Raw genomic sequence first — 24,251 nt, 5'->3', positions numbered from 1 at the left:
CCATAGGGCAGAGACGATGAAAAATCCACATATTAGCAGGGCCTTGCCATTCGCGTTATGTCAAACATCTCAACACTTCGCCCCTGAACCAAATCCAGTAGCCGTTCTGACAGTTTTAAGGATGGCATTACCTAGACCAGTGTTTCCCAACCCAGTCCTCAGGGCCTGCCTGACATTCAACAAGATTTAAATGATGTACAAATATCTGTTCTGTTAGTTCTATTCTGCCACAAGCTCACCTGATTCATGATTTAGTTGATTAGATAAATTGGGTGTGGTCATGCTGAAAAGGCCCATAGGAGGGGGGGGGGGGGTTACGTTGGTAAGCACCAACTTACTGCATGTAGCAGCCCACTCAGGTCCCCAGAGTGTCTGCACCAGTGCCCTCTAGGTTGAGCTTCCCCTTCCCGAATCCTAACTTTAACCATTTAGTAGGGAAATTATTCAACTGACCATGCTCTGCAATCTAGGACAAACTTCACCCTGGAGCGAAGAGGGAAGGTGGGCTGTTAGCTGGCAGTTACCGTGGAGACTGACAAGCCTGTAAACCAAATGGGAGGTGTGGTGGGTGACATTTATTTAAACGATGTGAGAGTGGGATGAAAACAACTTGGATTCCACTAGGCTGCAGGCAAGATTATTTAGGGTTTTATTGATTCATCCTTGGGAATCATTCCTGGTCTAGGTATATGTAGTAGTAGTCTGTTGAGTCTCCCCTCAGAACACGTGTGTGTGTGTGTGTGTGTGTGTGTACACACCTAATCCTGTGTCTTGGCTGGGATGAAGCGGCCCCTTGTTTTCTCATTGTGTTCCCACCGCTGTTCTCCCTCAAAGGGGGGAAATCAAAAAAAAAAACCTGTTGTAAAAAAATATCTAGTTGTAGCAGCCACTGGTGTACTGCAGGACGTTCAGGCCTACGCACACCAACCCATTTGATGTTCATGCAGCCTGTCTGAAACATCCTCACACTTGTAGTTTATACGTCATTATTATACATATCAAATGAACCCCTAGTCTGCTGTATCTTTAGCGAGGGACCACTAGACTCTGGGGGTTAATCCAGACCTCTTTAGCGAGGGACCACTAGACTCTGGGGGTTAATCCAGACCTCTTTAGCGAGGGACCACTAGACTCTGGGGGATAATCCAGACCTCTTTAGCGAGGGACCACTAGACTCTGGGGGTTAATCCAGACCTCTTTAGCGAGGGACCACTAGACTCTGGGGGTTAATCCAGACCTCTTTAGCGATGGACCACTAGACTCTGGGGGTTAATCCAGACCTCTTTAGCGATGGACCACTAGACTCTGGGGGATAATCCAGACCTCTTTAGCGAGGGACCACTAGACTCTGGGGGTTAATCCAGACCTCTTTAGCGAGGACCACTAGACTCTGGGGGTTAATCCAGACCTCTTTAGCGAGGACCACTAGACTCTGGGGGTTAATCCAGACCTCTTTAGCGAGGGACCACTAGACTCTGGGGATAATCCAGACCTCTTTAGCGAGGACCACTAGACTCTGGGGGTTAATCCAGACCTCTTTAGCGAGGACCACTAGACTCTGGGGGATAATCCAGACCTCTTTAGCGAGGGACCACTAGACTCTGGGGGATAATCCAGACCTCTTTAGCGATGGACCACTAGACTCTGGGGGTTAATCCAGACCTCTTTAGCGAGGGACCACTAGACTCTGGGGGTTAATCCAGACCTCTTTAGCGAGGGACCACTAGACTCTGGGGGTTAATCCAGACCTCTTTAGCGAGGGACCACTAGACTCTGGGGGTTAATCCAGACCTCTTTAGCGAGGGACCACTAGACTCTGGGGGATAATCTAGACATTTTGGCTGCTCTTCATCCCACCTTCCTCTGTTCTTTCTCTTCTGCATCCATCTATATTCCTCATGAGTGTTATGTTTTCCTGATTTATGGTTGTCCAAAGAGGTGTCTCAGACATTGTGGTCGTCTGAGTGTTGAACACTATCTTGAAATGCTGGAAAGCAGCAGCAGCAACAACAACAAAAATGAAGAAATAACCTTTTTTATTTAGGCAGGGTGACTCATTGAGACCAATGTCTATTTTTCAAGGGAGCAAATGGTTAAAAAAATTAACTAGGCAAGTCGGTTAAGAAAACCCACTAGGCCGTTGTAAATAAGAATGTTAACTGCCTTGTTCAGGGGCAGAAGGACAGATTTTTAACTTGTCAGCTCGGGATTCGATCTAGCAACCTTTCGGTTACTGGCCCTATGCTCTTGCATGACAAGACCAGCAGTAATTAGGTCCTCTACCAGAATCTGTATTGGTGGCTGGCATGTGAGAGCCATGTTTTCCTTGCAGATGAAATCACAACATGTCGTCTTTTTTGACTAACATTCTACTAACCTTATCGTCGAGTTACCTTCACAAGCTAAGTTTATCTCGAGTCGAATCCCAAATGTTAGCTCACGCTCTGACTCCCTGTCCTCCCCATCTCGCTTTGTGACCTGCTGGTAGAAGGTTGTTTGGGGATTGTCTGAAGGTTGTCAATGGGTTCTCTGATACATGGTGCTTGTCTGAGGAATTGAGAGAGCAGGAGGAGACCTCTAGGAGGAGCTCACACTACATAAATGGCTGATCATTGATTTCCCATGGAAGAAACATGGACAGACTGTTCAGCTGTGCAAAAGATCCCAAGCACTCATTCAGGCAGCCCACTCTAAAAACAATCCCCTTTTTTTAATATCTCTCCCATTGAATGGTGGAAGTAGATGGTAAAACAGGGTCGATTCATGCGATTGTCTTCCTCTTGTATTCTGCCTGAATGAGGAGAGGAAAAGAAGGGCGGGTGCGTGTAGTCGAGGACAAAGGAGAGAGTTGTTCCTCTTCAGCAGAGTCCCTTTGTTTCTCAGTCAGATGGGTTTCCTAGGCAAAATTATCCTGGTTTCTTATTCAACACTGGACAGTGCCCGCGTGGAGCGCACATACCGACCTACACAGAGGACTTGTTGGTCTACAATACCAGGCGACGTTGGAATGACTGGTTCTGTATTCTTATGGAAACCCGTGCAGCGCTGTTAAAAACAAAATGTGATACCAGACTAGGCCCTAGTTTTGCAGTGGAGTGAATGCCATGCGTCTGCTGCATACAGTGGTTCCCTCTTTTAAAAGTTGAGAGCTTACGCCGCGGGACTTGGAGGTAATGTGTGGTTTTTAGTACGGTACCCTGCGTCACCACTTCATTGCTCCAGACCACCACAAGGGGGAGTTAGAGTGCTGATTATGCTTTTGGGTCCTACTGTGTCTCTGACAATGAATGGGTGACATAAACCTAAATGGAAACTGATAATTGTGCACGACTTCTGTATTACTTACTGAAACTAAGGTCTTTATTCTTTAATTTTGTTAGGATTATTTTTGTTTTTACTGTAGTACTGTAGCCCACTCTCGATCAGTCATGTTGTACAGTGCCTGAGTAGCCCAATGGTCTAAGACACTGCATAAGTGTCATGCTACAGATGCTAGTTCAATACCGTGCTGGCCTTGACCGGGAGAACCCATGAGATGACTGTCGATTTTTGGTTTCTCCCTCTAAAAACAGATACATTATTCTAAATAACAATGTCTCATCCCATGTTCAAAACTTGCCCTTTTCTCACTCGTATGTTAGTTGAAAACCAAATCATCTCAAAATATATATTTTTTAAACAAAGCTATTTTATTATTCATTTAGAATTATATAAAAGCCTGTTGGATATTCTCAGATCTGTTATTAGCAGGACAATATATATTGGTCGTGGCGCACAATGGGATTGCCTTGCAGTTCTCCAGCTGTATCCACTGAAAGTGCTCAAGGTTCAAGGCATGAGGGCCGGGGGCACGGGATGGTCCTCAGAGCCGCGCACAAGGCTTACCTAGCCCATGGGGAAGGACCCCCACCCCGCCACAATAGCAACACTTTAAGGGGCATTGCATTAATAATGGCGCTGACTCAGGAAACGTTCCTGCTGTTCTTAGTGCCAGTCTGCACATTCAAACTAAAACAATATAACTAATAATGGCATCTTTATGCTTTCATAAAATAATGATAAATAGTCTTTCAAAATGCAAATGTTTATTTAGTTGTGGATCCATTACGAATTACTATGGGAATAAATATCACTGAATTACAGAAATATCCTTCAATCCTCTATGTAATTATTGGCGGAGAGTCACGTCATATTTTTCAATATACTGTAGGCCCTACCTTAGGTGACACGAGTCTCTAGTGTTGTGTAATGTGCTGTTAAGTGGTGTAGGTCTTATTTCATTAAAGAGCATATTGAAGTTAGAAGCAATATGATTTATTTAACTAGGCAAGTCAGTTAAGAACAAATTCTTATTTACAAGGACAGACTTCCTCTCTGTCGGGGAATTGAACCCTGGTCTCCCGCAGGACACTGGATTCTTTAGCTAAATAGACCAGTACTGTCCTCCCAACCTTCACGTTGTACAGTGCCTTCTTTTCCATTACATCCTAACAGAAACCCAGAGGCTTTTTTTTGTTTTCCATTGAATAGAAACACCATAATATTCATATAATGAATTAAACATAATAATGTGTATATATATGTGTACCAGTCACGTCTGGACACCTACTCATTCCAGGATTTCTTTTCTTTATTTTTACTAAGTTCTACATTGTCGAATAATAGTGAAGACATCAAAACTATGACATAACACACATATGGAATCAGTTAAGAACAAATTCCTATTTACAAGGACAGCCAAGTCCTCCCCCCCAGTTGGAAAATTGAACCCCGGTCTCCCGTGTGCTCGCAATCCTTATTACGGCCATTATTGAAGGCTACCAAATGCTTTTCAAAGATGCCCTCTGGTGGTCAAACTAGCACTCACTAGCATTAATGTGACCGGTGGTTCGCACTTAAATAACGTGCCATAGAATTCTGCGGCACCGTTCAAGCTACGCCTCAACTTTTAAAGGAGGAGCAACCGTATCATGTCCTAATGAGGTGACCGGTGTATTGTTGGCATATACAGTGCATGGTCTTAAAACAAGTAAGCTAGTAATGATGACATTTTTAATACACGCAATGTGAAAATCCATTGAGTGTTATTGCTTAAGACAACTAGTTGGCCAATATTTTAAGGGCTCAATATTTTGTTCTAATGATGGTTTGTTGAAACATCATGGCTCATAGCTCTCCCAGGGGCATTGATGTGCAGTGAGTGTGTGAAATGCACTCTACAAATTTTAAATATTATTATTGATGTGTACAGCTGGGTGTTTAGTGAAGCGAACAGCGCCATCTAAAGGTTACAGGTGAAAGGTCAGGCCCAAACACAGCTGGCTTTATATCATTATTCTGCCATAAAAAAAAAAGGAACTACCTTCTGCCGATAAAATATCCAAATAAATGTTGGATAATGTATGGCTGCTTTTAGCTAATATCACTATATACAGCACCTTCAGGGGGTATTCAGAGCCCTCGACTTTTGCCACATTTTGTTGTTCCTGCGTGATTTAAAGTTAATTAAATTTGAGATTTGTTTTCTCACTGTTCTACACACAAGACCTCATAATGTCAAAGTGGAATTATGTTTCTAGATTATTTTTTAAAACCAATGTAAAATGAAAAGCTGTAATGTCTTAAGTATTCAACCCCTTTGTTATGGCAAGCCTAAATAAGTTCAGTAAACATTTTCTTAACAATTCACTTAATAGTGATTTTAACATTTTTATAATAACTACCCCAGCTCTAAGGTCAGAGCGGACATATTTCTTAATCCATTCCTTATGTATATGTTGTTGAAACTGTTCGATATTACTGCACTGTCGGAGTGGAGCAATATGCTTCTAACATCTGCTGAACACGTGTATGTGACCAACACATTTGATTTTGTCTTTGTTTTGTAACATATTTTCACTTTGTCATTATGTGGATGGTAGATGGTTAAAAAAATCTGTTTCATCCATTTTGAATTCAGGCTGTAACATAATAAATTGTGGAATAAGTCAAGGGGTACCTATACTTTTGATATCAAGGATGGTCAGTCCTTGCATCCATAGCTCTGTCTATGAGTTTGAGTGGTTAAATTTTCTCCAGCCCTATCCCTCAGCTTTTTACCAAAATAGGGGCAGGTATTTTTGGGAAACTCAATTAATCTGATTACAATATTTTTGCTGGTATTGTAACTGATTAGTTAGTTTTTTTTGTTATCAGATTACATGTCAGTTACTCCAATCCTGTCTGTATGGAGGAACGGTCTAAGATCCTTCAATGTTTTCCAACTAATAACACATTATAGAAAAAGGCTGTGCCATTATCCTCGCAAGGAGAGGAATTGAAAACGGGTGTCAAATGTTTACCCCAACCTTTAATTGACTTTGTTTTTGAAAAAAACAATTAGTTGTTAAACCAAAAACATTGAACAATTATTATTACAAGTTAAAATTTCCAAAGCTTTTTTTCATACAATTATAGCTCAGTATTTTATACATTGACACTTTTGATAAAGAGCAAAAATTAATCATTTCTGGCCCCTCAATGTGTGAGACTGGCTGGACTAATGATACAAATGAACAGTCACATGAGACATTGTAGGAAAAGCATTAAAGGTCCAATGCTGCCATTTTTATCTCAATATCAAATAATTTCTTGGTAACAATTTAAGTACCTTACTGTATTTGGTATTTCATTAGGATCCCCATTAGCTGTTGCAAAAGCAGCAGCTACTCTTCCTGGGGTCCACACAAAACATGAACCATAATAAAGAACACTTAATAGACACCAGCTAAAGGACAGAACTACGTACATTTTGGAAAGTGACCAAAAAGGTACACAGCCTACATATCAATACATACATACAAACTATCTAGGTCAAATAGGGGAGAGACGTTGTGGTGTTGCTTTCTGTCCTTTTTGAAACCAGGTTTGTTGTTCACTTGAGCAATATGAGATGGAATGGAGTTCCATGAAGTAATGGCTCTATATAATACTGTACGCTTTCTTGAATTTGTTCTGGATTTGGGGGCTGTGAAAAGACCCCTGGTGGCATGTCTGGTGGGATAGGTGTGTGTGTGTGTGTGTGTGTGTGTGTATAGATATCAGGGCTGTGTGTTGACTATGCAAACAATTTCGGATTTGCAACACAATGTTTCTTATAAAAAGAAGTGACGCAGTCACTCTCCACTTAACCAAGAGAGACTGGCATTCATAGTGATTGTTTTCAATTAAAATGGTCAAAAAGGAACAACTTCTCAGCAAAGGGCAATTTCTCAAGCATCAATTTAGCTAGGACTGTCTGGGAGTGGTCTGAGGGGGGAGGGACAACTGAAATGGTGCTGTTATTGACCGAAAGGTTTGGAACTCCTTATTGGTCTGACTAATTTACTGTCAGGTGACTTCACCACGGAAGGCCAAAACTATCCCATCAACAACAGGCTGACAATTCTGTTTTTCAAACAGCTCTTACACTAAATGGATATTTTCATAATTTTCACAGTATTGTTTCAACCTCCATATTGTGGAAATACAAATATATGTAAAACACAGTAAAATCACGTTTTTCACTGCACTGGGCCTTTTTTTTAAAGCACAGTTCTGATTTGACAATGTGTGGTTGAAATGAGTAACGAGCTGTCGCTTGTCTTAAGGCCATTGAACCTTTTCAATGCATGCATCCCTATGGACCCTGGTCTAAAGTTGTGCACCAAATAGGGAATAGGGTGCCATTTGGGGGACAACTCAGCTGCGCATTTATTTTATCAGGGCTGTGGTGGGTGGGGCTGTGGTGGGCGGGGCAACAGGACAGGGGTGGGACCACGTCACCTCATCCGTACTACGATATTGCTTTGTGATGAACTCCATCTGACCCCCTCCCCCCCACACAGCCTTGGTTGGGGGCTTCCATTTACGGGTTATCCATCGCCATCAAGACAGAACAATCATGGTCACCAATCAATGTCTGCTTATTGCTGCAGGTCGTTATGTGGTCCACCTGAACAGAACAAGGACCATTTTATATTATTTTGTGTCTCTACTGTCACAATAGAAACTGTATTCATTTGTTTTGTCAAGTGGTTGTCGTCCAGATTGAGGCGTTTTGTCGATTCAGAGCGTTTTATTTACGTGTTTCACTCCCCTGGACTTTTTCCACATTTTGTTGCAACAACCTGAATTTAAAATGGATTACATTTTGTCACTGGCCTGCACACTATTCTATAATGTCAGTGGAATGACGGATCAGAGGGAAATCCAACCACGTCACGGACACCGTCTGGCTTCCAGACGTGTTTAACATGTTCTTCGCTGTGGCTTTGAGGATAATACAGCGTCATTGGCCTGCTATCAGGGACTGTGGGCTCCTTCTCCGTGGCCGACGTGAGTAAGACAGTTTAAGCGTGTTAACCCTCGCAAGGCTGCCGGCCCAGATGGTATCCCTAGCCGCGTCCTCAGAGCATGCGCAGACCAGCTGGCTGGTGTGGTTACAAGATATATATTCAATCTCTCACTATCCCAGTCTGTTGTCCCCACATGTTTCAAGATGGCCACCATTGTCTCTGTACCTAAGAAAGCAATTGTAATTGAACTGACTATCGCCCGTAGCACTCACTCTGTCATCATGAAGTGCTTTGAGAGACTAGTCAAGGATCATATCACCTCCACCCTACCTGACACCCTTGACCCACTCCAATTTGCTTACCGCCCCAATAGATGCACAGACGATGCAATCGCCACCACACTGCTCTGTCCCATCTGGACAAGAGGAATACTTATGTAAGAATGCTGTTCATTGACTACAGCTCAGCATTCAACACCATAGTACCCTCCAAGCTCATCAAGCTCGAGGCCCTGGGTCTGAACCCTGCCCTGTGCAACTGGTTCCTGGACTTCCTTATGGGTCGCCCCCGGGTGGTGAAGGTAGGAAAGAACACCTCTTCGCTGATCCTGAACACTGGGGCCCCATAGGGGTGCGTTCTCAGCCCCCTCCAGTACTCCCTCATCACCCATGACTGCATGGCCATGTACGCCTCTAACTCAAACATCACATTTTCAGACACAACAGTGGTAGGCTTGATTACCAACAACGATGAGACGGCCTACAGGGAGGAGGTGAGGGCTCTGGGAGTGTGGTGCCAGGAAAATAACCTCTCACTCAACGTCAGCAAAACAAAGGAGATGCTCTTGGACTTCAGGAAACCGCAGAGGGAGCAAGCACCCCCCATCCACATTGATGGGAACGCAGTGGAGAAGGTGGAAAGCTTCAAGTTCCTCAGCGTACACACCACTGGCAAACTGAAATGGTCCACCCACACAGACAGTGTGGTGAAGAAGGCTAAACAGCGCAACAGGAGGCTGAAGAAATTTGGCTTGGCACCTAAAACTCTCACAAACTTTTACAGATGCACAATTGAGAGCATCTGTCAGGCTGTATCACCGCCTGGTACAGCAACTGCACCGCCCACAACCGCAAAGCTCTCCAGAGGGTGGTACGGTCTGGGGGAGAACTTCCCACCCTCCTGGACACCTATAGCACTCAATGCCCTAGAAAGGCCAAAAAGATCATCAAGGACATTAACTACTGGAGGCACTGCCTGTTCACCCTGCTATCATCCAGAAGGTGAGGTCAGTACAGGTGCATCAAAGATGGGACCAATAGACTGAAAAACAGCTTCAATCTCAAGGCCATCAGACTGTTAAACAGCCATCACTAGCACATCAGAGGCAGCTGCCTAAAGACAAATTAGGAATCACTGGACACTTAATGGATCACTAGCCACTTTAATAATGTCTCCGTATCTTGCATGACTCATCTCATATATACTATTCTACGGTATCTTAGTCTCTTTAATTGTGTGTAAATATTGCATCACCCATCTCTTATGTGTATTCTATACTATGTCACTCTCTTAGTCCAATGCCGCACATGTATATATTCTTAATCCATTCCTTACACCCAACACAGACATAAATCGAAGTATGTTACGAAACTGTTAGATGTTACTTGTTAGATATTACTGCACTGTCGGTGCTAGAAGCATAAGCATTTCACTACACCCGCAATAACATCTACTAAACATGTGTATGTGGCCGATAACATCTGTTAAACACGTGTATGTGACCAATGAATTTGATTTGATTTTGAGTGTCTTATTTTCCCCACCTTTTTTTGTTTTTCTCTTCTTTAGCATCACTATTTTTGGGACCGGGGCAAAATGGCTGGCTGTTCTGGAGGAGAGAGATCTAAAGCCTGGTGAGTAGACCGACAGAGACCCGCAAGACGGACAGGTATAGCAATGGGTTTATGTGACTCTGTTGTTAAAGGCACGGCGCTTACAACTCCAGGGTCACGAGTTCCAAACTGCTGCTAAATAACGTCCTGTATAGCAGCGCATCTGAACCTACCGTCTCCAGGTAACTGCCAGAATAAAGGAAATGCCCACATAAAGAGTTAATAGGGCATTGGGTCACCACAAGCCAGAACATTGGACTGAGATCTGAGACTGAGGATTATAGCGAATGGCTTACATCTTCATGCTAATAAAACCATTCAGCCCTGTGGATGGAGGCATTGTCATTCTATGGGGGCATAGCCATGGTAGTCAAAATAATGGCCTGCCCAGCATTTTTCAACATGACCCTAAGCATGATGGGATGTTAACTGCTTCATTAACTCAGGAACCACACCTGTGTGGATGCACCTGCTTTCAATATACTGTACTTTCTATCCCTCGTTTACTTACAGGCTTCCATTATTTTTGACAGATACCTGTAGCTCTCAGAGGCCTCAGCCTGAGTGTGGCCCAGTGGGATGCTTGTTAAAAGCGCTCCTTGTCACCTTCCCAAGTATTCATTCATTTAAAACTCCTCTCTGCTCTTCAGATGCTGGGTGAGTGCGTTGGAAGAGGGATGATGATGAACTAAATTAGTGGAGAGGGCCACCTCTCCTCCTCCCTCGTGTAAACATGCAGATGAGCTTTAATAGCGGAGATGTATTCTACAGTCGGCTCTGGGGGCTCCACTAGTCCCAACCCTCTGTTATAATCACAACCCCATCTTTATTCAGTGTGTGTGTGTGTGTGTGTGTAGGCCTAGTGGCTATCTCAGTGGGGAGTTGGTGTGTTGGCATATGCTCCTGGTGAGTTGCTGATATTTTAGGGGATGGGGGATGCTTCCTGGCCCCTCCGGAGGTCCTGTGCCTGGGTTGACATTTTTGACTGACACCTGGTGGCCTGGTGGGGCGTGGCGACTCCTGTGGTGGGCTCAGATCTGGGGGGTACATCCCTCCCAACCAGCCCAGCGGGGAACACTGGCACATCGCCCAACCTCTGTGTGTACGCCGTCTCCGTCTTGCCCTGTTCATCCCAGTCAGTTGTAGTTCTGTGCTGAAGTCTGTTCTGTGCTGTTCTCAGAGATCTGGGCCCATATTCATGACGCTTCCTAGAGATTTAAAAGGCTTGACTCCCCTCTGAGTACTGGTCTGTCTTCTCATGTCTCTCTCCTTTCTTTCTTTCGTTTCAGCGAACACACACGCCCTGCAGACCCTGCACACCATCCTGTCCACGGGCTCTCCCCTGAAGCCCCAGAGCTATGAGTACGTATACCGCTGCATCAAGAACAACGTGCTGCTGGGCTCCATCTCAGGTGAGACGCACACCACATGGCATGACACCGTACAACACAAAGCATCTGACGACTCACACTCATATATATGTGTTTTACATTTGACACGGTACGAAACCGAGGGGGAGGGAGAGCGAGTCAAATGGGAGGAAGGGTGGATTGAGGGTCTTGAACCCCCGGTCTCCGTTGGAGTATTATTTTTCCAGGAACCAGTTGCACAGGGCGGGGTTCAGTCCCAGGGCCTCGAGCTTGATATATATATATGTGTGTGTGTATATGTGTGATCCTTACCACTAGACGACTAGACGACTGGCTCTGAACACAGCGGGTACACTCGACTCAATACACTAATGGCATTATGTTTGCCGGGTAAAGGAACATGCAGCCTTTCTATCCAGAAGATTCTCAGTACTGCCAGACGACCGGTTGCCTGTCTGTTCGTCCCGATTATTTTTTTTTAACTGCACCATTTTAATTGGACGTCGCACCCCATATAAAAGCGGCAGGTGTGTATCGGAGGTCAGGTGGAGTCCACGACTCAATCATTCACTCCTGAAGGAAACGACACCTTGTGATGTCCCTGTATGCGTGCTGTCTGTGTCACTTTCTCATCGGGGGCGGCGGGCACAAAGGAAGGAGAATTAACACAGTAAGCTATGCCGTTGGGCACGTCTGATCCGCTCAACACCACTCCTAAAATAACATTATCACTTGAAGCTGCTGCCACCCAAGTCCACCGTGTGCATCTGACAGTGGAAACAACTTCCTGCAAGATTAGTTCTGTCTTAGAAAAAGTTTATTCTCAAGGCAGCCAGGACCCAAAGACTCCAGTCTTCAAGTGGCACATTTTGGCACTCCGGTTGCATTTATACCCATGCAGATCTGTATAACCGACTGGCCTGTTACACACTGTCCGTTTGTCCCGATGCAGACCGACTGGCCTGTTACACACTGTCTGTTCGTCCCGATGCAGACCGACTGGCCTGTTACACACTACCATGTACCCTACCAGTGAGTTAGTGTACAGTTTTTCCTACCACACTTCCATCATCTAAGCCTTGACATTATTGTAAATGAGTGTGGGTGTGAGCCCTGTTCCAGGAGTCTGCCTGCATCCCAAATGTCATCCTATTACCTAGATAGTGCACTACTTTAGACCAGGCCCCATAGGATCACATGGCCATAAGGTTCTGGTGGAAAAGTAGTGCAATATGTAGGTAATAGTGGCATTTAGGACACACCTGTCATTGGTGGTGGTGGGAGTATTTCTTCAGTAGAGAAAGGTTCAGCTTTCTACAGTGCTTCTTGCTCTGTTGACAGACGGGCTTTCAGAGAAGTCTGTGACACCCTTAGCACCACTCGGCACTTAACATTTACAAGATGGATTTGAGCGACGTTTCGTGGCAGTGGACGCCATGTGTCTTTCATCGAAATGTCAGCTGCCGCAGGCACAAGTGTCTGCTGCCTGAAAGGAACACACACAAGCAAAGCAGACTGAGGACTCTTGTGTGTGACTGAATGCATGGCTGTGTGTGTTTTTACAATGGGAACGTACAATGCATTCGAAAAGTATTCAGACCCCTTTGACTTTTTCCAAATGCTTATTCTAAAATTGATTTTTTTCTTCCCCTCATCACACAATACTCCATAATGACAAAGCAAAAACCAGGATTGTAGACATTTTTGCTAATTAACAAAATGAAATCACATTTGCGTAAGTATTCAGACCCTTTACTTTTTTGAAGCACCTTTGGCAGCGATTACAGCCTTGCGTCTTCTTGGGTATAATGCTACAAGCTTGGCACACCTGTATTTGGGGAGTTTCTCCCATTTCTTCTTTGCAGATCCTCTCCAGCTCTGTCAGGTTGGATGGGGAGCGTCGCTGCACAGCTATTTTCAGGTCTTGTGCTGTTCGATCAGGTTCAAGTCCGGTCTCTGGCTGGGCCACTCAAGGAAATTCAGAAACTTGTCCCAAAGTCACTCCTGTGTTGTTTTGTTTGTGTGCTTAGTGTCATTGACTGGGGCGAATGTTCCTCTTCCGAGGTCCAGAGCGCTCTGGAGCAGGTTTTCATCAGGGATCTCTGTACTTTGCTCCGTTCATCTTTCCCTCGATCCTGACTAGTCTCCCAGTCCCCGCCGCTGAGAAACATCCCCACAGCATGATGCTGCCACCACCATCCTTCACCGTAGGGATGGTACCGGTTTCCTCCAGACGTGACGCTTGACATGTAGGCCAAATAGTTAAATCTTGGTTTCATCAGACCAGAGAATCTTGTTTCTCATGGTCAGAGTCCTTTAGGTGCCTTTTGGCAAACTCCAAGCGGGCTGTCATGTGCCTTTTACTGAGGAGTGGCTTCCATCTGGCCACTCTACCGTAAAGGCCTGATTTGGTGGAGTGCTGCAGAGATGGTTGTCCTTCTGGAAGGTTCTCCCATCGCCACAGAGGAACTCTGGTGCTCTGCCAAAGTGACCATGGGGTTCTTGAAAACCAGGATGCACCTGAGCTAAATTTCAAGTCTCATAGCAAAGGATCAGAATACTTGTGTAAATAAGGTATTTCTGTTTTTTATTTTTAATAAATTTGCAGAAATGGGGTATTGTGTGTGTAGATTGAGGATTTTTTAAAAATTCGATCCATTGTAGAATAAGGCTGTCATGTAAGAAAATACAGAAAAAAATCAAGATGTCTGAATACTTTCTGAATGCACTGTATGTTTTATATAGTGTGTGTTATATACTGTGAACGTATGCGTTTTTATATAGTGTTTGACCTTTCCATCGGATTCTTGCCCCAAGTCCTGGTTAAATACCCTGGTCTGTCTGTGCATGTAAAAAACATCTATTTTTCAGGACCCGGTCTTTCAAAAATACTTTGTAGAAATCTAAATAGATCTTCAATGTAAAGGGTTTAATCACTGGTTCCCATGCTTGAACCATCAACAACTAATGAATATGCACCTATGGAACGGTCGTTAAGGCACTAACGTCACATGAGAGTTATGAAAACTTAGGACACTAAAGAGGTCTGTCTACTGACTCTGAAAAACACCCAAAGAAAGATGCCCAGGGTCCCTGCTCATCTGCGTGAACGTGCCTTCGGCAAGCTGCAAGGAGGCATGAGGACTGCAGATATGGCCAGGACAATACATTGCAATGTCTGTACTGTGAGACGCCTAAGGCCGCGCAACAAGGAGACGTCAGCTGTATGTCCTTGCAGTGGCAGACCACGTGAAACAACACCTGCACAAGATCGTTATATCCGAACATCACACCTGCGGGACAGGTACAGGATGGCAACAACTGCCCGAGTTACACCAGGAACACACAATCCCTCCAATGCTCAGACTGTCAGTAGTAGGCTAAGAGAGGCTGAACTGAGGGTTTGTAGGCCTGTTGTAGGGAAGGTCCTCACCAGACATCACCGGCAACAACGTCGCCTATGGGCACAAACCCACCGTTGCTGGACCAGACAGGACTGGCAAAAATTGCTCGTCGCAGTTTTGTCTCACTATGGCTGATGGTTGGATTTGCGCTTATCATCGAAAGGAATGAGCGTTCCACCGAAGCCTGTACTCTGGAGCGGGATCAATTTGGAGGTGGCGGTTCCGTCATCGGACTGAGCCTGTTGTCATTGCAGGAAATCTCAATGCTGTGCGTTACAGGGAAGACATCCTCCTCCCTCAAGGTACCCTTCCTGCAGCCTCATCCTGACATTACCCTCCAGCATGACAATGCCACCAGCCATACTGCTCGTTCTGTGTGTGATTTCCTGCAAGACAGGAATGTCAGTGTTCTGCCATTGCCAGTGAAGAGCCCGGATCTCAATCCCATTGAGCACATCTGGGACCTGTTCGATCGGAGGGTGAGGGCTAGGCCCCCCCCACCAGAAACGGGAACTTGCAGGTGCCTTGGTGGAAGAGTGGGGTAACATCTCACCGCATCTCACAGCAAGAACTGGCAAATCTGGTGCAGTCCATGAGGAGGAGATGCACTGCAGTACTTAATGCAGCTGGTGGCCACACCAGATAAGGACTTAGGAGGGTGGTGCTTGGAATCATTGTTCTTCCTCTGTCAACCATTGTTATCTGCAAGGAAACATGTGCCGTCATCATTGCTTCGGACAAAAAGGGCTTCACAGGCAAGGATATTGCTGCTAGTATGATTGCACCTAAATCAACCATTGATCGGATCAGGAACTTTAAGGAGAGTGGTTCAATTGTTGTGAAGAAGGCTTCAGGGCACCCAATAAAGTCCAAGCGCCAGGACCGTCTCCTAAAGTTGATTCGATTGGGGCATCACCAGTACAGAGCTTGCTCAGGAATGGCAGCAGGCAGGTGTGAGTGCATCTGCACGCACAGTGAGGCAAAGACTTTTGGAGGATGGCCTGGTCAAGAAGGGCAGCAAAGAAGCCACTTCTCTCCAGGAAAAGCATCAGGGACACACTGATATTCTGCAAAAGGTACAGGGATTGGACTGGGGTAAAGTTATTTGCTCTGATGAATCCCCTTTCCGATTTGTTTGGGGCATAGGAAAAAAGCTTGAGCGCTACCATCAGTCCTGTGTCATTCCAACACTAAAGCATCCTCAGACCATTCATGTGTGGGGTTGCTTCTCAGCCAAGGGAGTGGGCTCACTCACAATGTTGCCTAAGAACACAGCCATACCAACACATCCTCCGAGAACAACGTCTCCCAACCATCCAGGAACAGTTTGGTGACGAACAATGCCTTTTCCAGCATGATGGAGCACCTTGCCATAAGGCAACTAAGTGGCTCGGGGAACAACATCGATATTTTGGGTCCATGGCCAGGAAACTCCCCAGACCTTAATCCCATTTAAGAACTTGTGGTCAATCCTCAAGAGGCGGGTGGACAAACAAAACCCGACAAACTCCAAGCACTGCTTATGCAACAATGGGCTGCCTTCAGTCAGGATGTGGCCCAGAAGTTAATTGACAGCATGCCAGGGCGGATTGCAGAGGTCTTGAAAAGGTCTTGAAAAGGAAGGGCTAACACTGCAAATATTGACTCTGCATCAATTTCATGTAATTGTCAAAAGCTTCAGTATTCCATAGTAACATCTGACAGAAAATCTCTAAAGACACTGAAGCAGCAAGCTTTGTGGAGATATTTGTGTCATTCTCAACTTTTGGCCACGTGTGTGTGTGCATGGGTCTTAGCATAGGACAGCAGTGCCTGATCCAGTCCACTTTTTTAGCAGCCAGGACCACGGGGAGGCCACCCCTACAGGCTGCTGACAGGGGTCTGCCTTAGCATATGTGTGCAGTGTTCACTTCCTTCTGCTCCTCCTGTCCCCCTGCTAGCCGGATCCCTGTAGACTTTAACACATTCACGGCTAAGACTCCCAACTCTATACTTCCACCTGACTGCCACATGGCCCCTTCTCCCCCCACGTGTGTGTGTTCTTCAGTGGTTGCCCTTTTCTTGTGGCAACATTTCACCCAATAGGTATGGGATTTAATCAAAATTGTATTTGTTTTCGAATTCTTTGTTGGACTGTGTAATCTGATGGAAATGCGTGTGTCTATGGTCATACATTTGGTTAGGAAGGCAGGAGGTTTGGAAGTGCAGCTCTGTTTCCCCCAGATGATGTGGACAGTGTGCACATAGCCTGTCTTCTCTTGAGAGCCAGGTCTGCCTACAACGGCTTTTGTCAATAGCAAGGCTATGCTCACTGAGTCTGTACATAGTCAAAGATTTCCTTAATTTTGGGTCAGTCACAGTGGTCAGGTATTCTGCCACTGTACTGTCTGTTTAGTGTCAAATTTCTTTCTAGTTTGCTCTGCTTTTTTTGTAAATTCTTTCCAATGTGTCAAGTAATTAATTATTTTTGTTTTCTCATGATTTGGTTGTCTAATTGTGTTGGTGTCCTAGGGCTCTGTGGGGCTTGTTAACAGAGCACCAGCTTGCTTAGGGAACTCTTCTCCAGGTCAGTTTCTCTGTTCATTACTCTATTTGTTATGAAAGGTTTGGGAATCGTTTCCTTTTAGGTGTTTGTGTAGAATTTAACAGCTCTAATCAGGATTTTGACCATTAGCGGGTATTGCCCTTCTGCTCTGCATGCATTATTTGGTGTTTTAAGTTGTATACAGAGGATATTTTGTGCAGAATTCTGTATGCTGTCTCTCAATTTAGTGTTTGTCCCATTTTGGGAGATCTTGGTTGGTGAGCGGACCCCAGACAACCAGAAAGGGCAATGGGTTCTATATCTGATTCAAGTATTTTTAGCCAGATCCTAATTGGTATGTTGAAATTTCTGTTCCTTTTGATGGCATAGAATGCCCTTCTTGCCTTGTGTGTCAGATCATTCACAGCTTTGTGGAAGTTACCTGTGGTGCTGATGTTTAGGCCGAGGTATGTATAGTTTGTGTGCTCTTGGGCAATGCTGTCTAGATGGAATTTGTATTCGTGGGTCCTGGCAACTGGACCTTTTTTTTTTTTGAAGCCATTATTTTTGTCTTACTAAGATTTACTGTCAAGGCCCAGGTCTGATAGAATCTGAATCTGCCATCCTTGGTTGGTGACCGAAACAGTAGACATTTTACATTAGATTCTAGTAGGCTACAGCCCTGTGGAAAGAAATGTTTGTATCTTTTGTCAATTTTAACCCCTTGAGGAGACTTTGCCTTTGTTTGTTTGTCAATTATGGTGTGCAGGGTGAACACGGTCTGTCGTATGGTAATTTGGTAAAAAGCCAATTTGACATTTGCTCAGTACATTGTTTTTCGCTGAGGAAATGTACGAGTCTGCTGTTAATGATAATGCAGAGAATTATCCCAAGGTTGCTGTTGACTTGTAGTTATTGTCAAATTTGTCTCTAATTTTTGTGGCTTGGGATGATCAGTCCTTGGTTCCAAATATTGGGGAAGATGCCAGAGCAGAGGATGATGTTTAAGTATAGAAAACTTGAATTTGTGTTCTCTCTTTCTGTGTTTTCATAGTCTCCATCCCGTTCTCTTCCTTTGTCTCCCACCTCTTTGCTGCTGCTCTCCTGATCAGATCTGGTTTCTGGTGTCTGTTATTTCTCTGCCGTGGTTTCCTGTGTAGTTTGTGTATGTGCGCTCGCTGGGTGCCACTCCTCAACGGGGAGTTTATTTTTGGAACAGAACAAACCCCTCTGACTTTAAAGAGCACCAGAGGATGTTCAAAGTTTTCCTCAGCAAAAATTGGAATATTCATAAGAGTAAGAGGTAACCAATAAGGATGTCAGGAATGGGGGAGGGGGAGGGGGAACAAAACAATTGTGACTGGCTGCTGTAGTGATACTGAAGTGTGCCTAAACTGAGAGGCAGGCATGGCATTTTCCCCACGGATCCAATTAAGCTCCACTAAAGAGCCAGGCAGAATTTGGGGATGCGACAAAGTGACTGATAGGTGGAGGGATGGATGGATGAATGGAAAGGTGGGAGGAGAGATGAATAGAACATCTGTCAGAAACAGCAGATTTAAGAGGTGGATAGAGAGAGGTATCACCCACAGATAAAGAGGGGGTGGGAATAGCTCCATGTTGGCTCCATGTTGCGTAACTGTACTACTGTAGAATAACAAGCCTGCACCACAACACTATCCAACACCATATCACACTTTACAATATGATGTCCGTCGCACATCACCTTACTGAATTCACTACACCTAACCATGACCGTATTCTCTACGTTGATCACTACACCCCTCATCACTGTCACGCTCCCTAAAACACTTCAGCGAGCAGGCCTTTCTAATCGATCTGGCCCGGGATTCCTGGAAGGATATTGACCTCATTCCGCCTGTAGAGGTTACCTGGTTATTCTTTAATAGTGCCTTCCTTACCATCTTAAATAAGCATGCCCCGTTCAAAAAATGTAGAACCATGAACAGATATAGCCCTTGGTTCACTCCAGACCTGATTGCCCTTGACCAGCACAAAAACATCCTGTGGCGTTCTGCTTTAGCATCAAATAGCCCCCGTGATATGCAACCTTTTCAGGGAAGTTAGGAACCTATATACACAGGCAGTTAGGAAAGCTAAGGCTAGCTTCTGGAACACTGTAAAGTCCATGGAGAATAAGAGCACCTCCTCCCAGCTGCCCACTGCACTGAGGCTAAGAAACACTGTCACCACCGATAAATCCACTATAATTGAGAATTTCAATAAGCATTTTTCTACGGCTGGCCATGCTTTCCACCTGGCTACCCTACCCCGATCAACAGCCCTCCACTCCTCACAGCAACTTGCCCAAGCCTCCCCATTTCTCCTTCACCCAAATCTAGAAAGCTGATGTTCTGAAAGAGCTTCAAAATCTGGACCCCTACAAATCTGCCAGGCTAGACAATCTGGACTCTCTTTCTAAAAAATTATCTGCCGAAATTGTTGCAACCCCTATTACTAGCCTGTTCAACCACCTGAGATTCCCAAAGATTGGAAAGCTTCCGCGGTCATCCCCCTCTTCAAAGAGGGAGACGCTCTAGACCCAAACTGCTATAGACCTATATCTATCCTACCCTGCCTTTCTAAGGTCTTCGAAAGCCAAGTCAACAAACAGATTACCGACCATTTCAAATCCCACCGTACCTTTTCCGCCTTGCAATCTGGTTTCCGAGCTGGTCATGGGTCCACCTCAGCACGCTCAAGATCCTAAATGATATCATAACCACCATCGATAAGAGACATTACTGTGCAGCTGTATTCATTGACCTGGCCAAGGCTTTCAACTCTGTCAATCACCACATGCTTATCGGCAGACTCAAACAGCCTTGGTTTCTCAAATGGCTGCCTCGCCTGGTTCTCCAACTACTTCTCAGACAGAGTTCAGTGTGTCAAATCGGAGGGCCTGTTGTCCGGACCTCTGGCAGTCTCTATGGGGGTGCCACAGGGTTCAATTCTTGGCCAACTCTCTTCTCTGTATACATCAATAATGTTGCTCTTGCTGCTGGTGATTCTCTGATCCACCTCTACGTAGACGACACCATTCTGTATACTTCTGGCCCTTCTTTGGACTCTGTGTTAACTAACCTCCGGACGAGTGTCAATGCCATACAACTCTCCTTCCGTGGCCTCCAACTGCTCTTAAATACAAGTAAAACTAAATGCATGCTCTTCAACCGATCGCTGCCCGCACCTGTCCGCCCGTCCAGCATCACTACTGTGGAAGGTTCAGACTTAGAATATGTGGACAACTACAAATACCTAGGTGTCTGGTTAGACTGTAAACTCTCCTTCCAGACTCACATTAACCATCTCCAATCCAAAATTAAATCTAGAATCGGCTTCCTATTTTGCAACAAAGCATCCTTCACTCATGCTGCCAAACACCCTTGTAAAACTGACCATACTACCAATCCTCGACTTTGGCGACGTCATTTACAAAACAGCTTCCAACACTCTACTCAGCAAATTGGATGTGGTCTATCACAGTGCCATCTGTTTTGTCACCAAAGCCCCATATACTACCCACCACTGCGACCTGTACACTCTCGTTGGCTGGCCATCGCTTCATACTCGTCACCAAACCCGCTGTCTCCAGGTCATCTACAGGTCTCTGCTAGGTAAAGCCCCGCCTTATCTCAGCTCACTGGTCACCATAGCAGCACCCACCCGTAGCACGTGCTCCAGCAGGTACAGCTCACTGGTCACCCCCAAAGCCAATTCCTCCTTTGGCTGCCTTTCCTTCCAGTTCTCTGCTGCCAATGACTGGAACGAACTGCAAAAATCACTGAAGCTGGAAACGCTTATCTCCCTCACTAGCTTTAAGCACCAGCTGTCAGAGCAGATCACAGAACTGCACCTGTAAATAGCCCATCCAACTACGTCATCCCCAAACTGTATTTATTTATTTATCTTGCTCCTTTGCACCCCAGTATCTCTACTTGTACATTCATCTTCTGCACATTCCACCATTCCAGTGTTTAATTGCTGTATTGTAATTACTTAGCCACCATGGCCTATTAATTGCCTTACCTCTCTTATCCTACCTCATTTGCACATACTGTATATAGACTTTTCTACTGTATAATTGACTGTTTGTTTATTGACCGTTTGTTTACTCCATGTGTAACTCTGTGTGTTGTTGTATGTGTCGAACTGCTTTGCTTTATCTTGGCCAGGTCGCAGTTGTAAATGAGAACTTGTTCTCAACTAACCTACCTGGTTAAATAAAGTTGGAATAAATAAAAATGTAACTTATTAGCTACGTTCTTTACACGTAACGTATTAACTACGTTGATCTTCCACCGTGAAAGAAATAAAAAATAAATTTTTTTTAATAAAAATGTTTTTTTTTGTGTGTAAAGGTGGAACAGATATTGTGTCCTGCTTTATGGGCCAGAACGTGACGGTCCCCGTGTACAGAGGAGAGATTCAGACCAGGAACCTGGGCATGGCTGTGGAGGCCTGGAGCTGTGACGGTGAGTGAATTTAGTTGACCAACGACAGTCACGGGCCTATTTTATTAATTTCATTCAATTCATTTCAATTCATCGTGCAGATGGTCAGGGGGCTGGAAAGTAATTACCACAAGAATCCAAAATGAATATAATATTTTCAAACATAATAATTTCAAACCTTGCGTACATTTGTATGGATCACATACTGTACTATATGTCTCTATTATGCATGGGAATAGTTTGGAACACATTTTCCAAAGTTAAAATCACTTGGAGCTGGTGTTTTGAGTGGTTAAATAAATCACCCGCGGGCCATATTTGGCGCACAAACCGCCAGTTGGGGATCCCTGCTCTATATGGTAATTCACCTTGTGTAATTTGTAAATGGTATCCCCACTCTAGGATGTGAATAATGACACGTGTGTTTCCCTCCCTCAGGAAAGCCAGTGTGGGGGGAGAGTGGAGAGCTGGTGTGTCTGAAGCCAATCCCCTGTCAGCCCACCCACTTCTGGAACGACGAGAATGGGAGCAAATACCACAAGGCTTACTTCTCTTCCTTCCCAGGTCAGTCCATTAGAGATGGAGCTTCTCCTCCTTCTCCGGTCAGTCCATTAGAGATGGAGCTCCTCCTCCTTCTCCGGTCAGTCCATTAGAGATGGAGCTTCTCCTCCTTCTCCGGTCAGTCCATTAGAGATGGAGCTCCTTCTCCGGTCAGTCCATTAGAGATGGAGCTCCTTCTCCGGTCAGTCCATTAGAGATGGAGCTCCTTCTCCGGTCAGTCCATTAGAGATGGAGCTCCTTCTCCGGTCAGTCCATTAGAGATGGAGCTTCTCCTCCTTCTCCGGTCAGTCCATTAGAGATGGAGCTTCTCCGGTCAGTCCATTAGAGATGGAGCTTCTCCGGTCAGTCCATTAGAGATGGAGCTTCTCCGGTCAGTCCATTAGAGATGGAGCTTCTCCGGTCAGTCCATTAGAGATGGAGCTTCTCCGGTCAGTCCATTAGAGATGGAGCTTCTCCTCCTTCTCCGGTCAGTCCATTAGAGATGGAGCTCCTTCTCCGGTCAGTCCATTAGAGATGGAGCTCCTTCTCCGGTCAGTCCATTAGAGATGGAGCTCCTTCTCCGGTCAGTCCATTAGAGATGGAGCTCCTTCTCCGGTCAGTCCATTAGAGATGGAGCTCCTTCTCCGGTCAGTCCATTAGAGATGGAGCTCCTTCTCCGGTCAGTCCATTAGAGATGGAGCTCCTTCTCCGGTCAGTCCATTAGAGATGGAGCTCCTTCTCCGGTCAGTCCATTAGAGATGGAGCTCCTTCTCCGGTCAGTCCATTAGAGATGGAGCTCCTTCTCCGGTCAGTCCATTAGAGATGGAGCTCCTTCTCCGGTCAGTCCATTAGAGATGGAGCTCCTTCTCCGGTCAGTCCATTAGAGATGGAGCTCCTTCTCCGGTCAGTCCATTAGAGATGGAGCTCCTTCTCCGGTCAGTCCATTAGAGATGGAGCTCCTTCTCCGGTCAGTCCATTAGAGATGGAGCTCCTTCTCCGGTCAGTCCATTAGAGATGGAGCTCCTTCTCCGGTCAGTCCATTAGAGATGGAGCTCCTTCTCCGGTCAGTCCATTAGAGATGGAGCTCCTTCTCCGGTCAGTCCATTAGAGATGGAGCTCCTTCTCCGGTCAGTCCATTAGAGATGGAGCTCCTTCTCCGGTCAGTCCATTAGAGATGGAGCTCCTTCTCCGGTCAGTCCATTAGAGATGGAGCTCCTTCTCCGGTCAGTCCATTAGAGATGGAGCTCCTTCTCCGGTCAGTCCATTAGAGATGGAGCTCCTTCTCCGGTCAGTCCATTAGAGATGGAGCTCCTTCTCCGGTCAGTCCATTAGAGATGGAGCTCCTTCTCCGGTCAGTCCATTAGAGATGGAGCTCCTTCTCCGGTCAGTCCATTAGAGATGGAGCTCCTTCTCCGGTCAGTCCATTAGAGATGGAGCTCCTTCTCCGGTCAGTCCATTAGAGATGGAGCTCCTTCTCCGGTCAGTCCATTAGAGATGGAGCTCCTTCTCCGGTCAGTCCATTAGAGATGGAGCTCCTTCTCCGGTCAGTCCATTAGAGATGGAGCTCCTTCTCCGGTCAGTCCATTAGAGATGGAGCTCCTTCTCCGGTCAGTCCATTAGAGATGGAGCTCCTTCTCCGGTCAGTCCATTAGAGATGGAGCTCCTTCTCCGGTCAGTCCATTAGAGATGGAGCTCCTTCTCCGGTCAGTCCATTAGAGATGGAGCTCCTTC

General features: G+C 45.4%; 1 protein-coding gene across 1 annotated transcript in view; it reads left to right on the top strand.

Annotated features, from left to right (window-relative positions):
* The window catches only part of aacs (acetoacetyl-CoA synthetase), a 49,224-nt gene that overhangs the window by 20,411 nt on the left and 4,562 nt on the right, over positions 1-24,251 (top strand). The window contains exons 11-14 of the mRNA XM_064935904.1: positions 10,164-10,228; positions 11,497-11,619; positions 21,888-22,001; positions 22,419-22,544. Coding sequence (XP_064791976.1) covers positions 10,164-10,228; positions 11,497-11,619; positions 21,888-22,001; positions 22,419-22,544 — 428 coding nt within the window. The remainder of the gene's footprint in view (positions 1-10,163; positions 10,229-11,496; positions 11,620-21,887; positions 22,002-22,418; positions 22,545-24,251) is intronic.

Source organism: Oncorhynchus masou, chromosome 1 (genome assembly GCF_036934945.1).
Source record: "Oncorhynchus masou masou isolate Uvic2021 chromosome 1, UVic_Omas_1.1, whole genome shotgun sequence".
Lineage (NCBI taxonomy): Eukaryota > Metazoa > Chordata > Actinopteri > Salmoniformes > Salmonidae > Oncorhynchus > Oncorhynchus masou.
Note: the sequence above shows the minus strand (reverse complement) of the source record. Positions and strands in the feature narration are given on the sequence as shown.